At 42.7% G+C, this 20,961-nt stretch overlaps 2 protein-coding genes across 5 annotated transcripts; both read right to left on the bottom strand.

Annotated features, from left to right (window-relative positions):
* LOC8084243 (QWRF motif-containing protein 2) lies at positions 666-3,653 on the bottom strand. Its single transcript, XM_021452434.1, has 6 exons — positions 2,439-3,653; positions 2,158-2,277; positions 1,570-1,686; positions 1,400-1,489; positions 1,123-1,230; positions 666-1,028 (listed from the first exon to the last, which is right to left on the bottom strand). Exons 1-6 carry the CDS (start codon positions 3,651-3,653, stop codon positions 963-965), a joined length of 1,716 nt encoding a protein of 571 aa, XP_021308109.1. The 3' UTR covers positions 666-962.
* LOC8084241 (disease resistance protein RPM1) lies at positions 9,344-16,257 on the bottom strand. 4 transcript variants are annotated; one of them, XM_021453298.1, is made up of 4 exons: positions 16,204-16,257; positions 15,871-16,081; positions 9,864-12,761; positions 9,344-9,738 (listed from the first exon to the last, which is right to left on the bottom strand). In XM_021453298.1, exons 1-4 carry the CDS (start codon positions 16,229-16,231, stop codon positions 9,714-9,716), a joined length of 3,162 nt encoding a protein of 1,053 aa, XP_021308973.1. In that variant the 5' UTR covers positions 16,232-16,257; the 3' UTR covers positions 9,344-9,713. The 4 variants fall into 4 exon arrangements, with proteins under 4 accessions (XP_021308973.1, XP_002459239.2, XP_021308975.1 ...); XM_002459194.2 differs by having other exon boundaries at positions 15,933-16,081; positions 16,204-16,247; XM_021453300.1 differs by lacking the exon at positions 16,204-16,257 and adding an exon at positions 15,485-15,561 and having other exon boundaries at positions 15,933-16,195.

The following is a 20,961-nucleotide window of genomic DNA, read 5'->3' as shown; positions in this document are numbered from 1 at the left end:
TGTTCTTTTCTTGGAGCTTGACTTGGGTTCCTTTTCAGTGTCCTGCACTTCCTCCACCAGCCTTGGAATTGGTTGATGCACTCCAGTATCTGTCAGACAGTGTGTGGGCACATAATTAGGACAGGTGGCTTTTAAAGTGATTGAGGTTGAGTTAGCTTTTATGTATTATTTCTTCTTCACATTAAGTCTTGGATACTTTTGTACTTAGTTTCAACCGCTTCATCAACTTTGATAGCTTATTTTGTAGCCAAGAGGGCGACGACGACGACGATCTCCTCAAATATTGATGGTTCTGCAGTCCTGGACACCACAACAGCTGATGCTGTTATAACAGTCGTGATACTAGCATCCATTACATTGCTTGAATTGGTACAACTGTTGCTTTACTGGACAACAATTTGGGGAAGAGTATCCTTTGTTTGTCAGTATGTCCGAGAACAGGCTGTAAACGCAAGGGGAAGCTACTGCGCGAGATTTAGAGAGATCCTTGCCAAGATTGGTGTGTCTTTGTGTCAGTTGTTTCGAATTTGAACAATAGTACTTCAATATCGTGTAAAAAAAATGTTTGTCAGTGACAGTGAACCAAACGACGGCTTCACAGGTTACCAGCTATCCTAACCACAGATTCATCTTTGCTTTATTCTGGTGTCTTCATGCATTCTGTACAACAGCAATACTAGTTTTGTTTCCGAACTGGCACAAGATTGTGCCATTTTCATTGATATAGAGCAGAAATCTACTTAGTGTCATTTGGACAAGAGGCTAAGAACAAAAAAGCCCGTAAAAGGCTCACTCTACCGAAATATAATTACATACCCTCTTTGATCTTGGACAAGAGCGACAACAGCAGTTCTGTTAGTCGTCTTGTATTCCTATTTCCTGCTGCAATTGGTAAACTGGAAAAAAAAACACTCAAACTGTAGCCACACGCTTCAGAGAGAGTGGAGAAAGTGGCATGAAGACTACTGAAAATGCGGCCTTGTTTGATTCAACTGTATTCTCTGCCCTTGTAGACTGCTGTACGTCACCTGTTTCAGCAAACATTGAGTCCAGAACAGTTAGCACATCAACAATGCTGACAGACTATGAAACCGAGTTTGTTGGTCTGGATGTACTGCTTACGTGCATTGATGCTAGTGTGGACAGCAAATCTCTGCACTGCGTTATCAGAATGTGTTCTTGAATGAAAACTCTGGAGAGTTGGGACACCAAGACATTTGTCCGGGCTAACTGCAGAAAATGGCAGACCATTCAGACTGAAAACAGCAGCATGCATCTTCATGGTTTAGTGCTACACCACATCACTTTACTTGCGATGTTGGTAGCATTGTGTTTGTGTAAATGTCATTTGGTTCAAAGAGAACTGGAAAAGGAACTTAAGTATAAATAAAGTCAGCACCTTAGGCAGATGGATTCTTGTTGAGTTTCCTATAGTATGCATGACATCAACTGCAGAGCTAAGAGCATTTCTTATTCCTTGAATATCTGCCTGAAAATATGAGGTCTTAACATTTCAGATGAAAAGCAACAACTTGATGAAACTTTCTTGATGTCTTATGATGTACCAACCATTGCTCCATTTGATACAGGAAGGCGCAGGACGGTTGCAGTCAGAGCCTGTGTTGTTCCTGACAAAGAATGAGCATGATCCCTCTCCAAAAAGGACCATTCTTCCAGGTATTGCATCTGCATGTTGTAAATTTATAAGATTTTGTGAAAAGAATGTGTACTCAAAACGAATTTAGTGTCATAAATTAGCAATTAGTTACTGCTGCAGGTCCAGCGGGGCAAACGGGGTGTACAAACTTTAGACTTTTATGATAGCAGTTATAGCTGATCTAAGTACGTTCATGAGCCATATCATGACCATTTCAATTTTGCAAGCTAGTACAACTCCACAAGCCCATTTTAGTAGTGATATTATCTGACTATTATGAGCTGATTTTATCTACTTTACAAGTTCTGTTAATAAAGATCTGTTTGCTAATATTTTTTACAGCGGTCCTGTTGATAACTGAAACAGACAGCTCTGGTCTTGCCGAACCATCAAAAATTGCATTATCACTCGAGGTTTTTTGTGAGATGAATGCCAGTGGCAGGGAAGGAATGAAGAACTGACTGCATGAAGGAAGCAAAGGATCAGCATGACGATCTTACCTGTCCTCTCAGAATTGCCATGAGTTTGCAGTTGTTTCGAAGCAACTGAAGCTGCATCTTTCTAATGGCGACAGATTTGCGCATCCTCAGGATTGAAATCCATGCGCCACACAACTTTTTCTGTCATCAACATTTAGAACCATCAGCTGCTGTGTTACCGAAATGCAGCATCAACAGCCTCAAAAAAATGATTGAACAAGTGACACGATGATCACCCTGTATCATGTCTGAATATTTGTTCAATAAACGAACAGAATAGAGAGGATCATTCAGTCACTCACCTCTGCACCCATGGTCTGCGACGAAATCGCAGCTCCAAGCTGCGCGTTCACGAGCCGCCACTGCAACTCCCTGGTGTAGAGTAGTCTCAGCTGGTGCTCATCCTCGGACTTGATCGCCGCCGGCACCGGGAGCTTGAACTTCATGTCACCGTCCACGCCGCATCCGCCAGAAGAAGCCTTGAACAGCGTGTTCCCGGCGGAGGCAGGCACCTCGGTAGAGCGCCGGGCCGGGGTTGGGCTGGCCGTCCTCCTGAACGCGCTGGCCACCGGCTTGCTCGGCGACGTCTGCTTCAGAGACGCCTTGCTGAACGGCGAAGACAGCAAGCCGGTGAACAGTGACCTCTTCTTCACCGGCGCCGACGTGGTGGGCGCGCGTGACGGCGACGGCATAACCGAGTAGGCGAAGCGTTCGGAGCGGGTCCCCATGCCGTTGCCGTCCCGCGTGAACTGCGCGGAGGAGCTCATGGCGCTCCTTGGAGCTGGCGACGGACCGGGACCCGAGCTGACGCTGCGTCGGGCCGCGCCGCCGTCCCCGGACCCTGACCCACCGGACGACGCGCTGTCCGTGTCGGAGGACAGCGCCAGCAGGTATTCATTCGCGCCATCCACCGACGCGCGCCGCGGGGGCCCGCGGAACGCCGTCGACCGCACGGCGCCAAAGATGGCGGCAATCGCCTCCTTCTTGCTCGAAGCAGTGCACTCCGGGGTCTTGGCTTTGGTGAGCGCGCGGTACGTGTTCTGGCTCGCGTCGGACACCTTGGCGCGCGCAGTGGACCTCTTCGGTTCCGGCGTGGCCGCCGCCGGCTCCGCGACGGGCGACGCGGAGGCGGAGGAGCTCGCCCTGCTGCTGCCGGTTTCCAAGGAGTATGCCGGGCTCTGGAACGCGACCGCGAGCGTGCGTCTCGTCGTGGTGGCGCTCCCGTCCGTGGCGGCGGCGGCGGCGGCAACGTTGGGGAGCAGCACCGGACGCGACCGGTCGGTGGAGGCGGGCGTCCTCGGTGCTGGCGACTTGGAGGAGGGGGTGAGGTAGCGGGAAGCGACGGTCTTGGCCTTGGGCCTGCGCGCCGCGGCGCCAGCGTTGGCATTGGCGTCGGAGAGCGCGGTGGCGACGACGCAGCCGGCGTTGGCGTTGGCGTTGGCGTTGGGGAGCGCCGCCGGGCCGCGACGGCGGTGGCCAGGCGTAGCCACGGTGGCGTCCACGACTGTGGGTGGCATCCTTGGTCGGCCGTGTGATCGACGGCGAGAGTTGAGAACGGAAGCAGCTGAAACCAACAGCGGGCGTGGATGGCGCGAGTTGCAGCTTAGCTTCCCTCCTCTGTAATTCTGTAAAGTTGATGGAACTATTTATGGTCTTGTGCACGTATCCGTGTACGTGTATTTCAATCTTTCACGGCTCCGGTGTGTATCTTTTACTATGCCTCAGATTCAAGCGTCCATTTTAACATTTTCCCTCTTTATTTTTTATAAATAAATACAAAATATAAACAACCACGGAAACGATTTTAGTAGACAGTCCCTTTCACTTGCAGAGTGATGATGAAAAAAAAATTATTATGCTATTAAAATGCCTTGTGACTTTCAGGGGCAACCCATCTCTATTTACAAAGATAGCTAGGCAAAAAACAATCGGCTCAGTAAGTATATTTTTTTATCTTAGAGCATTCACAATACAGACTCTATCATAGAGTCTAAAGTTATTTATTACCTCGAATAATGTGGACTTAGAGTCTAAATAAGACTTAGATTCTTATTTTTTCTACCTCTTTCTTTAATAAATATGCTGTCACATTAGCAAAATACTATAAATAATAATATATAATTAATTGTTTTGGACTCTATGATAGAATCTTGCATTGTGAGTGCCCTTAAGAAGTTCACATTAAAAATAACTATTAATAGAGGCAGTCCTTTTTAAGTGTGCCAACTTTGTAATTTAATGAAAAAGTAATCATATTAACCCACCGCAATAAATAGTTATCACTAAAAATTTTCTCATATGAAGTTTGGTAATGACGAATTTATATCAAAATTTGTATGTACAATTTCTTAGTTGATAACTTTTTATTTAAAATTATTTAGAGTATCTACATTTCTGTCTTATATTTTGAAATTCAAAATTTAGAATTTTCAAATGAACTTGGATGTTTCCATGGTCTAGACTAATGTTATAAACGACTACATGATACTTCGTTTATATATATAGAGCAGAAATATGAGCCCCAACATTCATAGCGGTGAGTAGTGTACATGCACGGCCGCTAGGGTTGGACAATTAGATAGCATGCATAGTCATCCGTTGGCACTATTCAGTATTATTTGCATTGAGACGATCGACTAGTGTGGTAGGTTGTTTCGTTCCTTCCCCGTGTCGAGGACCTCTTTGAATTTGGTATTATGGCACGGCCCTCAGCTGGATCGTGTCCCGTCGACGGCAGAGTGCCTAGTGCAGTGTATAAATAAATATTTCCTCCGTTCATGAAACAATTAATTTTTTTAAGTTGTCCTAAGTTAAAATTTTTAAACTTTAACCAAATTTTTAGAAAAAAAATGTTAAGATATTTATGGTATCGAATTAGTGTCATTAGATTCATCATATAATATATTTTCATATAATACGCATTTTATGTCATAGATGTTGTTACTCTTTTCTATAAAGTTAGTTAAATTTTAAAAAGTTTGACTGAATTCTAGAAATTGATTCTTTCGTAGATGGAGGGAGTACAAATAAGTAGCCATGCATGGAGATGATACTACAAGGACACATCAATTTTAGGAAACCAATAAAACTCAGTTGTAGAGGCAGGTATTATGACCGCCTCTAGAAAAAAACAATTTATAGTGACCTTTACTTACATTACATGTGGCACCGTCCTTCTCTCTCAAAATGAGATATATTTAGCATTAGAATTTACTCAATCTACATGTGTTAAGAGTGGATTTGGATTTTTTGGATACGCGTGCATTCATGTCAATCTACATGTGTTAAACTCAATTAGAATGAATCAATGAAATTAAACTAAGTTTTATTTGCATGTATTCAAATAAGAACTTAGTTGGACGAAACTCAAAACTTAGAGCAAGGTCAATGATAGAGCCAAGTGCTTGATTATAAACCAAGTGATTAGAGCTAAGTTATACAATAAGTTGTCTCATACTTGTCTCTAAAATATATTCTTTTTCTTATTCTTTGTCACAACACTTGCTATTTGGGTCCACCACTATCTATGCATCCGTGCCCAGCTTGGTGCTTACATGAGAGCCAAGCTATCATATCTCTCCTCTCTTCTCTCCTCCATATCAGCATTAGCTTGGCTATAAGCCCATTGTTGTACCTCCTCTTATGTGATTGTTGTCTACTTTATTCAGACATTATTAAATAATAACGAAGGATGATATTGAACTTGCGCGTGTACAACAAGAATCTATCTCAGTACAACACCTCTACAGCTACTGTAGTTACGAATCCAGATACTATACGTGGACAAGATCGATCTTTTTCATGGAAGAAAGTAAAATCTCCTATATATTGTCGTACCAATTTATAGGTAGATGCATAGAACATACCACCACCCCGGCCCGGTCCTACAAGCTAGTTACTAGGAGCAGCTTGAATCTACCAGTCAAGCGTACGTACAGTACAGAGACGGAGAGTGTGTATTTATATACAACATCACCAGTAATACGTAATAAGTACTCGATCCGTACACGTAGGTCGGTAGGCGGTACCAGCAGTGGGAGGATGCGATGTGATCCGATACGCGCGTACGACACGTATAGTACGGCGTACGATATCTCAATGCATGCCCGAGAAGGACCAGCAGGGACCCACATGCAGGACCCATGCATGTATATACGTACACACACTGTGATATGCACGACTAGTGATACTGCTTTGTGTGATATACTACTCCGTACAAGACTACGTACTACGCCGTCATTACTATAGTCCAGGGCCAGCAATTAATTTATATGAAATTTATTTATTTATTTATGTGATAACACAAAGTCGTGCTGTGATGTGTGATGGGGTCACTATGTTGGCACGCATGTGGACATGTGGTAATGCGATGTGCGTACGTTAAAATGCAGAGCAAAATTAAATAAAACATCACTCACGTAATAATAAGGCTTCACTGTAACCCCTAACACGCGTGTTAATTAGCATAGTAACAGTCCGGAACTCAAGCAGCAGAATCACTGTGCTGTATTGGTAACGGAGGGCCTATTTATCTTACAGAGTATATTGCTCTATTATTATTATTATTATTATTATTATTATTATTATTATTATTATTATTATTATTATTATTATTATTTTGAATATAGGAGCACTTCTTATTATTACACCCGGGTATTACAGTTATTGTTTACTCTATTTGGGCAGCATGTAAATCGGTTACGTACTAGCTAGCCCAATAGAGCTAGCGTGCCCGGGCCGGCCCACTCTGGTTCCAGGAGCGGCCTATGTTACTCTCTTGTTATGTTTTTAGTTTTATAAATAGTCTAGTTACTTTATGATTGGACAATGTTTGTCAAATAAAAATGAAAGTGCTACAGTGTCAAAATCTAAAAACTTTTTAGATCTAAATAAGTCTTCGGTTTAGCTTAGCTTTTGCTTGGTCAGAGAAAAAAAATTGTATTGTTGATGATTCAGGTTAGCGGCTGGCTCGCTCACGTCAGTCAGTTTGGTCAATCCGATCAGATAGTCGCAAGAGAGAATCTGAAGACTAGCAGACAGCCTCTCCCTGTGACTATAACACGTCGGCGGCTGCAGACTAACAAAATTTCCTTGCAAACGCTAGTAATACCACCACAGCAATTCGCTGTCAGATTAGCAGCGGATGGACATGGACCAAAATCATAATCGTCATCATCAGCTGCCGGCTGTATGCACTGAACTCTGACAGGACCTGCCCGGCCGCCACGGCTGCCCTCTGCCTGTCTGAATCCACGGAGCAGAGCATAGCAGAGCAGCTCGGCTCGGCTGGGTGCTCGGTGCTGGGTGCTGGGACCAGGCGAGGCGACATGAGATCAGAGCGCGCAGCAGTAGGACGCCAGCCGGCTCCAAGCAGCAGCAGCCCTTCCTGTCCTTGCCGGCGGTGATGGTGGTGGGTCGTCGTCCCTGACGCCGGTGGTGGGTTGTTTGCTGAGCATCTCCCACATGACGTGGACGTCGCTGTACTCGCAGGTGCGCACCTCCTTCTGCAGCCGCCCCAGTCCTGCACAATCATCAGCCATGTCAGCCGCCTCGCCGTTGTCTGAATCCCTGATCCCATTATTCCACTCCACCGGCTTGCATGCGGCGGCTCACCGGTGGTGGTTGTGGTTGGGCGGAGGCCGAGGCGCGCGCGGATGCCGCGCCACACCCGCTTGGGCGGCGGCAGCAGGCACGACGACGACATCCTCGGTCGGATCCCCTGCTTGCTCTGCTGTCGTCTATGCTTGCTCGGTCCAATGCAATCGACCTCGCCGCCGGAGCTAGCTGCTCTGCTCGCCGTCGCCTCGTCTGGACCCTCGTCCACCTCACGCCTTGTGCGTTGACGACGCGCCCCGGCTGGATTCTGACCTCTCTGCTTCACAGCTGCAGTGCCTTTATTACTACGGCGTCCGTTGCCCGTGCCCCCCGATGTGGACGCGGCGACAGCCGGCGATGGCGCACGTGGACAGGAGACGCGGCTTCGCTTTCGTCGCGCCTTCCCGCCCACACCAAGCCTATCCCTCTGCGTCAGTCTGCAGCACCCAACGGCTATATAGGGGTATTTTCAGATTGGATGCTTTATTGATTATTATAAATAAAACTAGTAATAATGAATGAATGAAAGAGCGTAGTGGTCATTGTTAATTTCGTATTTTTTTTTTCCCAAAATTGAGTGAAATTGCCAGCGCCTGACTCATTGCAGCACTGTATGCAGAAAAATTCGGCCGTGTAACACACAAGAGCCACCACGTTTCTTGTCTTTCATTTTCTTAATATAAATTATTACAATAATACTTGTATATATGGTATTGTATACTATGGTTGCCTTGGTATGCGTACCCAGCTTGTCTTTTTGCAGGAGACTGGTAGTGAGTGATTGGGTGGACCAAAGTTAGGTACGGTCCGGCCAAAACCTGTACTATGTCGGGATTATTTATTCTACTGTGTACTATATACTACTACCATACAAAATGTTGAGGGCTTGAGGCACAGAAAAAAAAATAATTAAAAATCTGCACCGCTCGTGTGTGCATCACATGCGTCTTCTTTTACATATATATAAACAAATATGCGTCCCAGGACATTGTTTTTTAATATGCATGGAGTAGCAGCAGCGTCGTCTCTGCTTGCTGACTGCTGTTGTCTTCCCCAGGACATTGTTTTTTTCTTTCCTGCGACGCGGTCATGGCACTGGTTACTGATGAGTGATGACTAGACCAAACCCCACATGCATATATATTATTCTTCGTCACCCAAACACTAGTGGCTTAAATCTGAAGCACTCACGCATTGCAGTCACACTCACACCCCACTGATCGATGACGACTGCTTAGATGCATGATCCCTGTTGCTCTCTTTATAATAGTCGTCTTTAATCATTTTTACCAGTTGCATTTAGGTCGCCCAAATACTTGCTTGGCTTGGCTACCTGCTGGGGCGGTGGCTTCCATTTTCATGCATGCTTTTCTCTCTAAAGCAAAAAAGCATGAGGCTGCCTCCTTCATGGGTGTGCCGGCCAACCAATATGATAGGGCTGAACGTGCTAGCATCACTCAAATGTCTTTGTTTCTGGAATATAAACAGGGCTGCAGAGATGTGCAGTTAAAAGCTGAAAATAACAGGATTACAGTATCTCCGTACGCAACATCCTGTTACCACATATATAGTACAATAGCTAAAAAAAAAATTGGCAGCTTAAAAAGCAAAATTACGACGCAGAGACAAATTTCGGAGACTGCAGTTCACAAATACAGCAGTGCAGTAGCAGGACTATACTGCATATATACCACAATATCAAGAATGATGGATTACATATAAGCCAGAGAATGAAAACCAAACTTCACTACACACGCATCATCATAATCAGACAGCCAATTCAGATTCAGCTGCAGGTTGCACTGATACCGCTGTCACTAGCAGTAAGCAGAGATCCGATGCAGCACACAAGCTAGGCAGTATTTCCGAAGAATACCAGCATGGTAAAGAAGGTAGTGGCGATCTTGCGTGGCCGGTCGAGATCGAGACCAGGAGCACGGCCGTTTCAGGTAGAGTCATGCATCTCGCACTAGTAGGCAGCGTCAACTGGGAATGTGTTGGATTTCGCTGGAAACAATGCAAGGAAAGAGACGAGCTGTAAGCAGAAAACATGCATGCTGCTGACAATAAACTGCGCTGAAAATTAGGGAAAGTAGCTAGGCTTATGGTGCGTGGGCAGGAGCAGGACTGACCTGTTGTCGGTCGTTGCCATCACTTGGAACCTCTCCTCGGCGTCAAAAAACTGAGGTTCAGTTGCTTCTTCAACACCGGATCCGACGACATCCCCCAGGTCATGGTGGCTCCAGTCCTTCTCCAGTCGCAGCACAGGCTTATTGGAGTGTCGGTTGACTTCCGCTTGCAGCATATTAAGTCCGGCCACCTTACATCTCTCACCAAGTGAAATCTCCTTGAGCCCTGGAAGGTGCTTGATACCAATAATCCCTATCTTTAGATCGCACATATCGATTTGTATGCTTTCCATGTGGGGTGAGGTGCCATCCTCAAACCTCATTTCTGTCAATTCATACCTTTGAAAAATAACAAGTTTCTTGAGGCTTGGGAATGCTCCAGTTCTGAATGTTAGTTTCTCCCCACTATATGCTTTATTAATAAGCTGAAGGAGCATAAGGTTGGGCAGCGCCCCAAGTATTCCCAAGTCATTTAGGTAGGTCCATTTTAAGTATATCTTCACCAACTTTGTCAGATTCCCTAACCAAGCCGGTGTCATCCGCATCTTTCCGATCAATGTTAGGCTCCTTAGCAGCGGAGGGGGGGAGAGAGAAGAATCTAGCCACTTAAGTGTTCCAACACTATCATAATCACAATCACTATCCATGTAGACAGACTGAAGAGAGGTGAGCTTTTCAAGGGCTTTGCAAAAGGTCTTGCATTTTCCCTTTCCTGCCCCTCTTGTTGTCACGCTTAATTTTCTTAGCTGGCTTAGTTCACCCAACTCTTCAATTACCTTTGTCCTAGTGCCTTTGAGATCCACAAACTCTAGGATCTGCAAAGCTTTTAAGTTGCTGATTCCTCTTGGCACCCGCACACCAAGTCTATAAGACAAACGACTAGAGAAGGCCCAATGCAGTTCAGCAAGTATTTCATCGCGGTCATCAGAATCAAATAGAGGTGTGCATATTATGGGCATGCACAATATGTTTCCCAAACATTCCAATGGCTCACTGGGGTCAAAACCAGAAAACTGTGTGTGTTTGCTACAACGGAGGCTACGGAGACTCTGGAGCTTAGTGATCTCAGTTGGTAGTGCTGAAATACAACTGCCTCTTAGGTCTAAGACTTGTAGACTCTGTAATTTTCCAATAGATCTTGGAACTTTATAAATATTTGAATGACAATATGTTTCACCATCATACTGAGCATTCACATATTTCAAGTGACGCAATAATCCAATGCTGTCTATATCTTTTTGTCTAATTGCAAAATGTGCATCCTTCAGATCCAAGGTTCTTAACATCTTAAACTTGGGTGAGCAAAGTGCAGATGTGGTCATCTTTGGTCTCTTACCGAATGTACTTAATGATCGGACATAGCTCCAATCCGCTCCAACATTTGTGCTGCTTTCGTGATGGTATGCCACATGACGGAATTTCTCCCCTACTACTCTAGGTACATTATCTTCTGTTGAGTAAACAAAATTCTCCTCTCTGGATATCGAGATTATTGTATCGCGCACGATATCATGAACACGGCAGCTCTTAACAACTCCTTCTATATTCATTCTTGCTGGTAGAATCATGCTTCGGCTGATTAGCTCACGAAAGTAATTTTCTCCAACTTCCTCAGCTGTTATTCCAACCTTGGATATAACAAGCCCCTCTGCAATCCACCTGTCTACCAAACGACTCCTTTTAATCTCTAAGTCCTCAGGAAAAATGCTTAGGTACAGAAAGCATGGCTTCAGATGGGATGGCAAATGACTGTAGCTAAGGGTTACTATCCTTCGCACAGGTTCAAGACTTGGGTTACTCTCAACCTCTGAATGGAGTTGCTTATCAAATTTCTCCCACTCCTCTGCCTTCTTTCTAGCAAGGATGCCTCCAACTGTGAGAATAGCCAGTGGTAAACAACCACATTTATTTGCCAGATGTGTTACCGTGTTCCTCAAATTCTCATTGTTTTCTAGGTCTTTGTGATCTTTCCGTGACTTCCTTAGTAGCAACTCTATGGCATCATCTAAATGTAGAGGTTTGAGATGGTAGATAAGAGATTCATTGGAAGTGCATTCCATTGCTATAGCAGCATTACGTGTTGTTACTATGATCCGACTGCCTTTGTTATTGATGCTTGGAAAAGCAATCCCATTAATCCAATTCCATGCTTCAATGGTCCACAAGTCATCAAGAATAACAAAGTACCTTTTATCCCTTAGCTCTCGTGTGAGATAGTTGGCAAGGTCATTTAGTTGCAATCCCTTTTCTTCAAATTCTTTCAAGAATTTCTTCGATGATTCATCGCCGAACAGTTGCCGAATCATATTTTTCAGAAGCTCCGTCTTCACAAATGATTGTGATACAGTGATCCATGCGCAACATGAGAAGTTCTTTGCAATGTCTTCCTTGCTTTCATACATCTTCCTAGCAAGAGTAGTTTTACCCAAACCGCCTATGCCAACCACAGAGATCACACGTGCATGTCCATCATCAGCATGGACTTGTATCATCTCAAGCAACTTTCTCTTGGGTTCGTCAAAGCCTACAAGTTGTGCTTCATCAATGTTGGTAGCCGAATGGTTGCGAATATCTTCCAAGTAGGACTCTGCCTCATCCATGGTGTAGGATGCTTCTGTCTTGATTAAGTTGTAGCGTGTGTTCCTCTTGCTCACTTCTTCAACTCTTGCCTTGAGATTGCGAATCTGCATAGCAATCCGGTGACGGTCTTTCAGCTTCATCATCTGTTGTGACAAGCTTTGGCTTCCCACATGTACTGTGAACTCGTCAAGGCAGTCTTCAATGTCATATGACAGATCTCGTACTTGCTTTGCCCAGACCTTGACCAGTTTATCTTTTTTCTTGGTTACTTCAGGGGCCACCAGGAACGCTTGCATAGTTTCTAGCTCATCTTTCATGAACCTGCCAATCAAATTAGGTTCAAGAAGAAATATACCATTTTTCCAAAACTTTTGGAACTGTCACAACTTCTATATTACAGTTAAAAAATACATATATATAGATCACTCGGACATTCTTTTGACGTGGCGCCATTTATTTATGATAATGCCAGCAAGCATGGACGTGCAGTATTTGTTTTCCCTATAATCGTATAGTCCAATGAGTTATGACTATGATATATAGCAGTATTATATTGGGCAAATACACGGAGTGTTTGCTAATATTGCTTGGCTTGCCATGATTTGGCAAGTTTTTGCTCACTACGACTTTAGAAGACAGACTAGTTTTATTAATAGAGGTGGTCACAAAATTTATCTATCTTCTAAAATAAGTGAGGATTTTTAAAGGTGATCGTTTCATTTACAGAGACGCTCAAGAATTAATCGTCTCTCAAAATTTATTTACGGAGGCGGCTAGATATTGCCGGTCTCTCAAAATCAATTAAAAGAGATGGGTCCCTTAAGAGATCAGCGCTCTGTTAATCAAAGTCCAGATGAACAGCCCATTCAAGCTCCTCAGATATATAAGAAATGAAGAAACCCTAACCCGAAAGGCCATCTCTCCCTCAACCACACCCTCTCTCCGCTCGTGCCTTCAACAATCCGCTACTACATAAATGATTTCGTGAGATACTGCCCAATCACTAACAGAGGCGGTCACAAAAACCAACTATCTCCTAGTAAAGTACCTAATGATTATTGGAGACTATCATTTTATTTATGGAGGCGGTCGAAAATTGCCCACCTCCTAAAATAAAATTATGGAGGCAGTCAATTTTAAATCGCCTCCTAAAATAAATTTGCGGAGGTGGACCGGCTATTTTCGGAAGTGGACTTCTTAAAAAGCCCACCTGAGTACATATCCCAAGGCCAAGGCAAAGCCCATATCAAACCATCTACTGGGCTTATATAAAAATGAAGACTTAGGGTTTTCTATATCTGTCTCAGCCACTGACTCTCTTCTCTCTCAGCAGCAGAGGCAGCACACCTGTGGAGGCGGCACATGCACCGGGGCACGCAGAGCCCCCTCCGGCGGTGCACACATCGGGGCGCAGGGGCCATATGACGACTCACGTGTGGGTGAGAGCAGGCCTCCCTTCAACGGTGCATACCCAACACAGCAAGCTAGATTCGACGGCGGTGCTGCACAGGCGGCCTTTGCCGGCAATGTGGGTGCCGGTCCTTCCTTGGCTGTGGTGTGCACATGGGGCTCGCCGGTGGGCTTGTGCATTTTTTAATCAATTTTCGTGGGTAGGCATAGGTCTGTCTTGAAAAAAATGGTTAAGGCAGATGTTTTGATCGAGGCGGACGAAATGCCCGCATGGGAAAACTAATTTGGCGACCTGCATAAAGTTTTTTTAGTAGTGATCCTCTCTACTGTGCAGCCTCCTCTACCCCACCCCTCTTCTTTCTGCTTCTGAGACCAGGTGTGGCGACATGAACTGGTTGCTAGGTGACAGGGCTCACCTAGGGCGTGAGTTGGCGATGCTTGGTGGGGTGTAGTCAAGACACGAGGTGGCGGTGCGTCTCCCGGCCACACGGACGCGATGCATCGCTCCCACTCTTCCACTGCTCCCCACCTCACTACTCCGCCTCCATGCTTGTGACAATCAGATCCAGGTCGAGGACATGAGATCTAGTGGCCATAGCCACATTCGTGGACTCTGTCGGGGCACTGGTGAATCCCTAATCTCTCTCTCTCTCTCTCTCTCTCTCTCTCTCTCTCTCTCTCTCTCTCCTCGTTTGATTTCTCCATGGTTGGATTGTCATCTCTCTTTTCCTCAAGAGTGTGTGGCGCCAGATTTGGCTAGGAGGCTTGAGGCATGACGGTGAGGGAACATGACATCAGCGACGCGGTTGGGCTCCACGATGGGCTCCATGGTTGGATCCATGGCTGGACACAAAGCAGCAGTGGGCTCCAAAGCAGGCTCGAAGACAAGCTCACTGTCTATAACTCTTATATTTCTAAATCCGACTAACTATTTCTCTAAGCATGCAAGCTATCCACCTAAGCAATGCACTACCATATTCAATTAAAATCCACTAAGTAAAACCTCAATAACTATTTATCTCAACATGCAATGCAATACCACATATACAATTAAAATCTAATAGCACACATGACACTGTTCATGTCAGCAAGACAAATAAGTATAGTCCATATCATCATACTACGTAATCCACTAATACGCAATTTCCACAACAAACGCGCGGGGTATGCTCCTAGTTCTTTTTTGTTTTTAAATCCATTTAGAGAGGTTGGACATAGTAACCGCCTCTGTAAAAATTGATGATTAACATTGACTGTTGGCGTTTACTTGGAGGCGGTAGGGAGAGTCTGAAAGTATTATTTACTAATTTATTGTAAATAAAAAACACTGCTAGTTGGCAAGGAAAAATACTACTTATAAGATAAACCAACGGAGCCGCCGGCAATTTGTTTTTGACCGCCTCAGAGAACGGTTCATGTAGTATGTAGTGGCTAGTCTGGCACACTCCGACTCAACAATAGCAAAGCTAAGGTGCAGGCGTGTATGATTTCTTTGACCCCAGCTTATCCCCCTCCGGAGGCAGGAAGGGCAAGTGATGAGTAGTAGACACGAAATCAATTGCAGAGGAACTGATTCGAGCAAATAGATGCAACGTAACGGGAAGGAGTCTGGGACGGTTTTAGATGAGCTCCACCTCCAGCCCCAATCGATCGGCCAATAATCCATTGCGAGGGACGCCGGTGGAGAGACATCTTGTCTGCCGGCTCAGATCTGGGCATGGAGCAAGCTAATAATAAGGAAAAGTTTGCCAAGTACAGGATTTTATTTAAGCCAAAAAAAAAAGGACAGAGCCAGGTGCAAGTACAGAGCTTAAGAAACAAAGAAAGAAATGGAAAAAAAATTAGCCTAATCAAAAAAATTAGAATAAATTTTGGATCCATAAATCAAAGGTGAGATTAAAATTCTAGCCTTAGCTCTTAAGGAGAGTAAAAACAACTCCTTTCTGAAGATTTCTTTGGCTGCCAGGATGTTAGGTTGAACATTCAACACATTAGGATTGCTATCACGGTGAATGAAAACCTGAAAGCAGCAGGCAGTCGATCGAGACGAGAGCAACGGAGAGGAAGACGGTCGGATCGTACCAGATCTCCTTCTGCACTCCCATGAGCAGGCTCATCTCTTCCGCGGCAGCGGCGGCGGCCTTGCTGACGGCGCTCCCCAGCATGGACCTCGCCATGCTCAGCAGCGTCGTCTCCGCCATCTCGCTCGATCTCACCGGCCGGCCGGCGACCTATCCCCAGCTGACTATTGATTAGAGGATAGGAAGAAGCTCACAACAATGAGGGGCGAGAGAGATTTACAGATCAGAACAGATTTGGGTGGGTGTATGTGTATTGCTGTGGAGTTGACTACCTAGCGTGTGTCCCCTGCACAGGCACATGGGAGCACGTTGTGCGTAGCAGTGACAACCGGATGTCTGCTTGGTATTCGTGTTCTTTTATTAGGGCCTTGTTTAGTTCATTCTAAAAATCAAAAAGTTTTCAAGATTCTTCGTCATATCGAATCTTGTGCCATATGTATAAAACATTAAATATAAACGAAAGCAAAAACTAATTACACAGTTTAGCTGTAAATCACGAGACGAATCTTTTGATCCTAGTTAATCTATGATTAGATAATATTTGTCACAAACAAACGAAAGTGCTACAGTATCGAAAATTTTCCACTTTTCGAAACTACCGAAATCCAAAAAGTTTTCAAGATTTCCTGTCACATCGAATCTTGCGGCAAAAAACTAATCACACAATTTGACTGTAAATCGCGAGACAAATCTTTTGACCCTAGTTAGTCTATGATTGGACAATACTTATCACAAACAAACAAATGTGCTACAGTAGCGAAATTCGAAATTTTTTCGAAACTAAACAAGGCCTCAGCCTTGTTGAGTTCGTCTAAAAAACCAAAAACATTTCAAGATTCTCCATCCATTGAATCTTGCGACACATACATAGAATATTAAATATAGATGAAAATAAAAACTAATTATACAGTTTATCTGTAAATCACTAGATAAATATTTTAAGTCTAGTTACTCTATAATTGGACAATGTTTGTCAAATAAAAATGAAAGTGCTACAGTATTAAAATCTAAAAAAAATCAGATCTAAAGTCTTGTTTAGTTTCCACCAAAAACCAAAAACTTTTCAAGATTATTCCCCATCACATCCAATTTTACGACACATGTATGGAGCATTAAATATAAATGAAAAAACAAAAACTAATTGTACAGCTTGTCTGTAAATCATGAGACGAATCTTTAAGCCTAGTTACTCTATAATTGGATAATATTTATCAAATAAAAACGAAAGTGCTACAGTAGCGAAATCCAAAAAAAATTCACAACTAAACAAGGCCTTAGATTGGAGATGAAAAATTTTTCGGTGTCACATCGGATGTGTCGGAAGGATATCGGAAGGGGTTTTAGAAGCTAATAAAAAAAACAAATTACATAGCTCGTATGTAAAATGCAAGACAAATCTAATGAGCATAATTAATCTGTCATTAGCACATGTAGGTTACTGTAGCACTTAAGGCTAATTATGGACTAACTAGGTCGTCTCACGATTTTCAACCAAACTGTGTAATTAGTTTATTTTTTTATCTATATTTAATGTTCCATACATGTGTCCAAAGATTCGATGGGATAGATGAAAATTTTTTGGGTGGGGAACTAAACAGAGTCTTACACTTGTTTTAGTTCCAAGACGAAAACTTTTTGTTTGTCATATCAAATATGTCGGTACATATTTGAAGTACTAAATATAGATTAATAAAAAACAAATTACATAGCTCGTCTGGAAACTGTGAGACGAACTTATTAATCCTAATTAATCCGTCATTAGCACATGTGGGTTATTGTAACAATTATGGCTAATCATGGGGTAATTAGGCTTAACAAATTCGTCTTGCGATTTACAACTAAATTGTGCAATTAGTTTTTATCTTCATCTAGATTTAATACTCTATGCATGTATTTAAAGATTCGATATGATGGATGAAAAGTTTTTGGGTGGGGAACTAAACCAACAACCGAATGGTGCAGCCGGGATAAAAAAAGAACATTTGACAATGCAAAATTTCTAGAGCAAAATATGAGCTGAAATTATTGTTGACTGATTTATTGTAAGAGAAAAATACTGTTGGTTGACAAAAAAATACGGCTGATAAGACAAGCGAATAGACTCTGTAACCCCATTTGTTTTTGTTTTTTTTAGCAAAATAACCCCCATTTTTTAACATAGAGATGCATGAACACATCATTGAGAAGCCCGAGCTAACAGGACGAGGTTGTGGTAGGTGTAGAGCGTAGAGATATGCATGCACTGACCCTCAAATAAACTCAAGGACATATTCGAAGAAATTCTGACTATTGGTTAGGATGGTTTGTGAATTTCAAACAACTATGATAATTGATAACTGAATTTAGCAAAATAGTAATTACGACTCAAAGCGTATCCTTGTGCTCTCATCCGGCAGCTCATTTTCACGTACGCCATGTGGAGGCCCATGCGGCCCACGTGGATTCCTCGGGGGCGTTCATTCTTGTTGAACAAATGAATGAACCAAATATAATTTGGCTGGGCCCGAAACAAAACATTATTCGGCACCTACAAATGCAAAGCTCAGTCATTCAAAAATTATGTGTGAAACGTATTGTTGTATTCTTTTTTCATTATATTTTTTAACAGTAGCCGGGGGATAAAAATAAATGTTGTAAACAGAATTGGTGGTAGTGGTGCGTGCAGGACCAAACTTTAATTAGAGGACAAATAAACAATTTTAAATTATAAATAGAGGGGTCTTAATGGACCCTAAATAAACAATTCTAGTATATGGACATCTTCTTATATAAATGAACTCTAAGGGACAATCCTATGCCTAAATCTAAAACACTAAATAAACTCTAAACATATACTCCCTCTGTCTTAAAATAAATAATATTTTTGACTTTTAAACATCTTGTTTGACCGTATTTTAACTAATTTTTTATAAATATTATGACTTATTTTATGATGAGAGAAAGGATATCGATCTTTTGTATGTACGTTGTCCCTTCCACCCGGGCAATGATCTAGGTGGATCAGTGGATGCAAACCATACGCCTCTGGGCCCGCCGCAAAACCACCAAACATTTATTGGATTTTATGACCACCTAACGATCTGATTTACATTTAATTGAAAGAGCTTGTAACATATAGATAGATCACTGTGTTTTTTCATTTTCTTAGGCCTTGTTTAGTTTCAAAAAATTTTGCAAAATAAACACTATAATACTTTTGTTTGTATTTGATAAATATTGTCCAATCATAGACTAACTATAGGCTTAAAAGATTTGTCTCGCAAATTATAGGTAAACTATATAATTAGTTATTTCTTTTATTTATATTTAATACTTTTATGCATGTGTGACAAGATTCAATGTGACGATAAATCTAAAAAATTTTACAAAACTAATAAATTTCTGTAGAGGCCGATGGCCTCTCCAGTTCCATAAAAAAGACATATAAATAGAGCCATCGTCCTTCTTGTCATCCTCAACGTGTAAGTCCTTAATTGTTTTTTTTTGAATTTTCAACGGAGGGATTACTCCCACCTGAATATATTCAAAAGGGCTCAAAAAGATAGATTTACAGAAGTTTTGAGAAAGAAAAACAACAACAACCGTATCGAACTCCCTAGCGTTAGGGCGAAAAGTGGCAGAGCCCTAGCCTGCACTAGAGTCACCTTGGACATCGCCAAACCACCTAGCTACCTTATCACCGCCTACACTTAGGCCTTGTTTAGATCCAAAATTTTTTTGGATTTTGACACTGTAGCACTTTCGTTTTTATTTGACAAACATTATTCAATCATGGAGCAACTAGGCTTAAAAGATTCGTCTCGTGATTTACAGGTAACCTGTGCAATTAGTTACTTTTTTTATCTATATTTAATATTCCATGCATGTGCCGCAAGATTCGATGTGATGGGGAATCTTGTAAAGTTTTGGGTTTTTGGGTGTATCTAAACAAGGCCTTACCCAGCTAGCGCTACCTCTTTGTATCTCTCTTATCCCTTGAGCATCCCCAAGATTTAGATATAACCATCATGTCCTTCCTCATAGGCTAGGGCATATGTATATGAGCGTGTGCGCAAATACTATGTTTCAGAATAGAAATTAAAACACAATGTTTTGGGGTTATATATGTTTGAATTCATATGAATAGTTTCTCTAAATCTATATGTAGAAATTCTAATAAAATCTCAAGGCTCAAAACACGTGCCTCCTAATGGGCTTTAATGTTTAAACCCGTGAGTAGAGGTGAAAGTTACAACATCAATTAGTACCACATTACTAGTTGATGAGGAGGTTGGAGGTTCTCCTCCCTATATATGTACCAATCCTTGTGGAGAATATTCAATAACAAAACTACTACTGTGAAATCTTATGGTAGTCAATTAGTATTTTCCTCTTCTCATTGTTGTGTGCCCTCATAGCTTCTCCATTCCGGTGTGATGTTGTCTCGATGGTAGGCTCGTCGCGTCTTCAACGGGAACGTTCTTCCACTGCTCATTGACAACTTCGTACCACCATTAGCAACAGCACCTCCACCACCTACGACGTTGCCTCCCTCTACAATTGAAAGGTATGCACCAAATGATCTGTTCATGTTGGCTTAGTGTACGAGCTAAGCTTACATTAATATTTATATATTCATGTTGTTTAATCTGGCTAGTGTACGAGCTATGTTTTACACTGGTTTTATGTCCATGCTATTATATCATACTAGTATAGGAGTACAAGGTATACTTATACTAGTATCTGAGATTAGTATGATCTATATTCTTGCTTTTAATATGAAAATTACCTAATTATTCAACAATATATGCCTACGCCTACCTACATAGGCAGTAGGCACCTTCGTTTTGGAGGGAAAGGAGCGGGCGCCTGCTCCCCAATCAATTACCGGCCCTGCAAATAAATGTCATCTTCATTATATTTGTGTGCCGTCGTCTTTTTTTCCCCAAGCGGCCAATGTTACTTGTATACATAACCAACTTCGCTTTAGAGCTAATAATAATCAAACAAAAGGCGGGAAAAGACAGTATTTGAAGAAACCGACATGAGAG

This window comes from Sorghum bicolor, chromosome 2, assembly GCF_000003195.3.
Source record: "Sorghum bicolor cultivar BTx623 chromosome 2, Sorghum_bicolor_NCBIv3, whole genome shotgun sequence".
NCBI lineage: Eukaryota > Viridiplantae > Streptophyta > Magnoliopsida > Poales > Poaceae > Sorghum > Sorghum bicolor.
Note: the sequence above shows the minus strand (reverse complement) of the source record. Positions and strands in the feature narration are given on the sequence as shown.

Bases quoted from the DNA above. Each gene is read 5' to 3' on its own strand.
- LOC8084243 (XM_021452434.1), bottom strand. From the start codon at position 3,653: ATGCCACCCACAGTCGTGGACGCCACCGTGGCTACGCCTGGCCACCGC. The intron at 2,278-2,438 runs GTGAGTGACTGA...TGTTGATGACAG, and splicing joins CGCAGACCATGGGTGCAGAG to AAAAAGTTGTGTGGCGCATG. The intron at 1,687-2,157 runs GTAAGATCGTCA...TACAACATGCAG, and splicing joins TGGCAATTCTGAGAGGACAG to ATGCAATACCTGGAAGAATG.
- LOC8084241 (XM_021453298.1), bottom strand. From the start codon at position 16,231: ATGTGCCTGTGCAGGGGACACACGCTAG. The intron at 16,082-16,203 runs GTAGTCAACTCC...AGCTGGGGATAG, and splicing joins GTGCAGGGGACACACGCTAG to GTCGCCGGCCGGCCGGTGAG. The intron at 12,762-15,870 runs GTTTTCATTCAC...TTTGATTGGCAG, and splicing joins CGACTGCCTGCTGCTTTCAG to GTTCATGAAAGATGAGCTAG.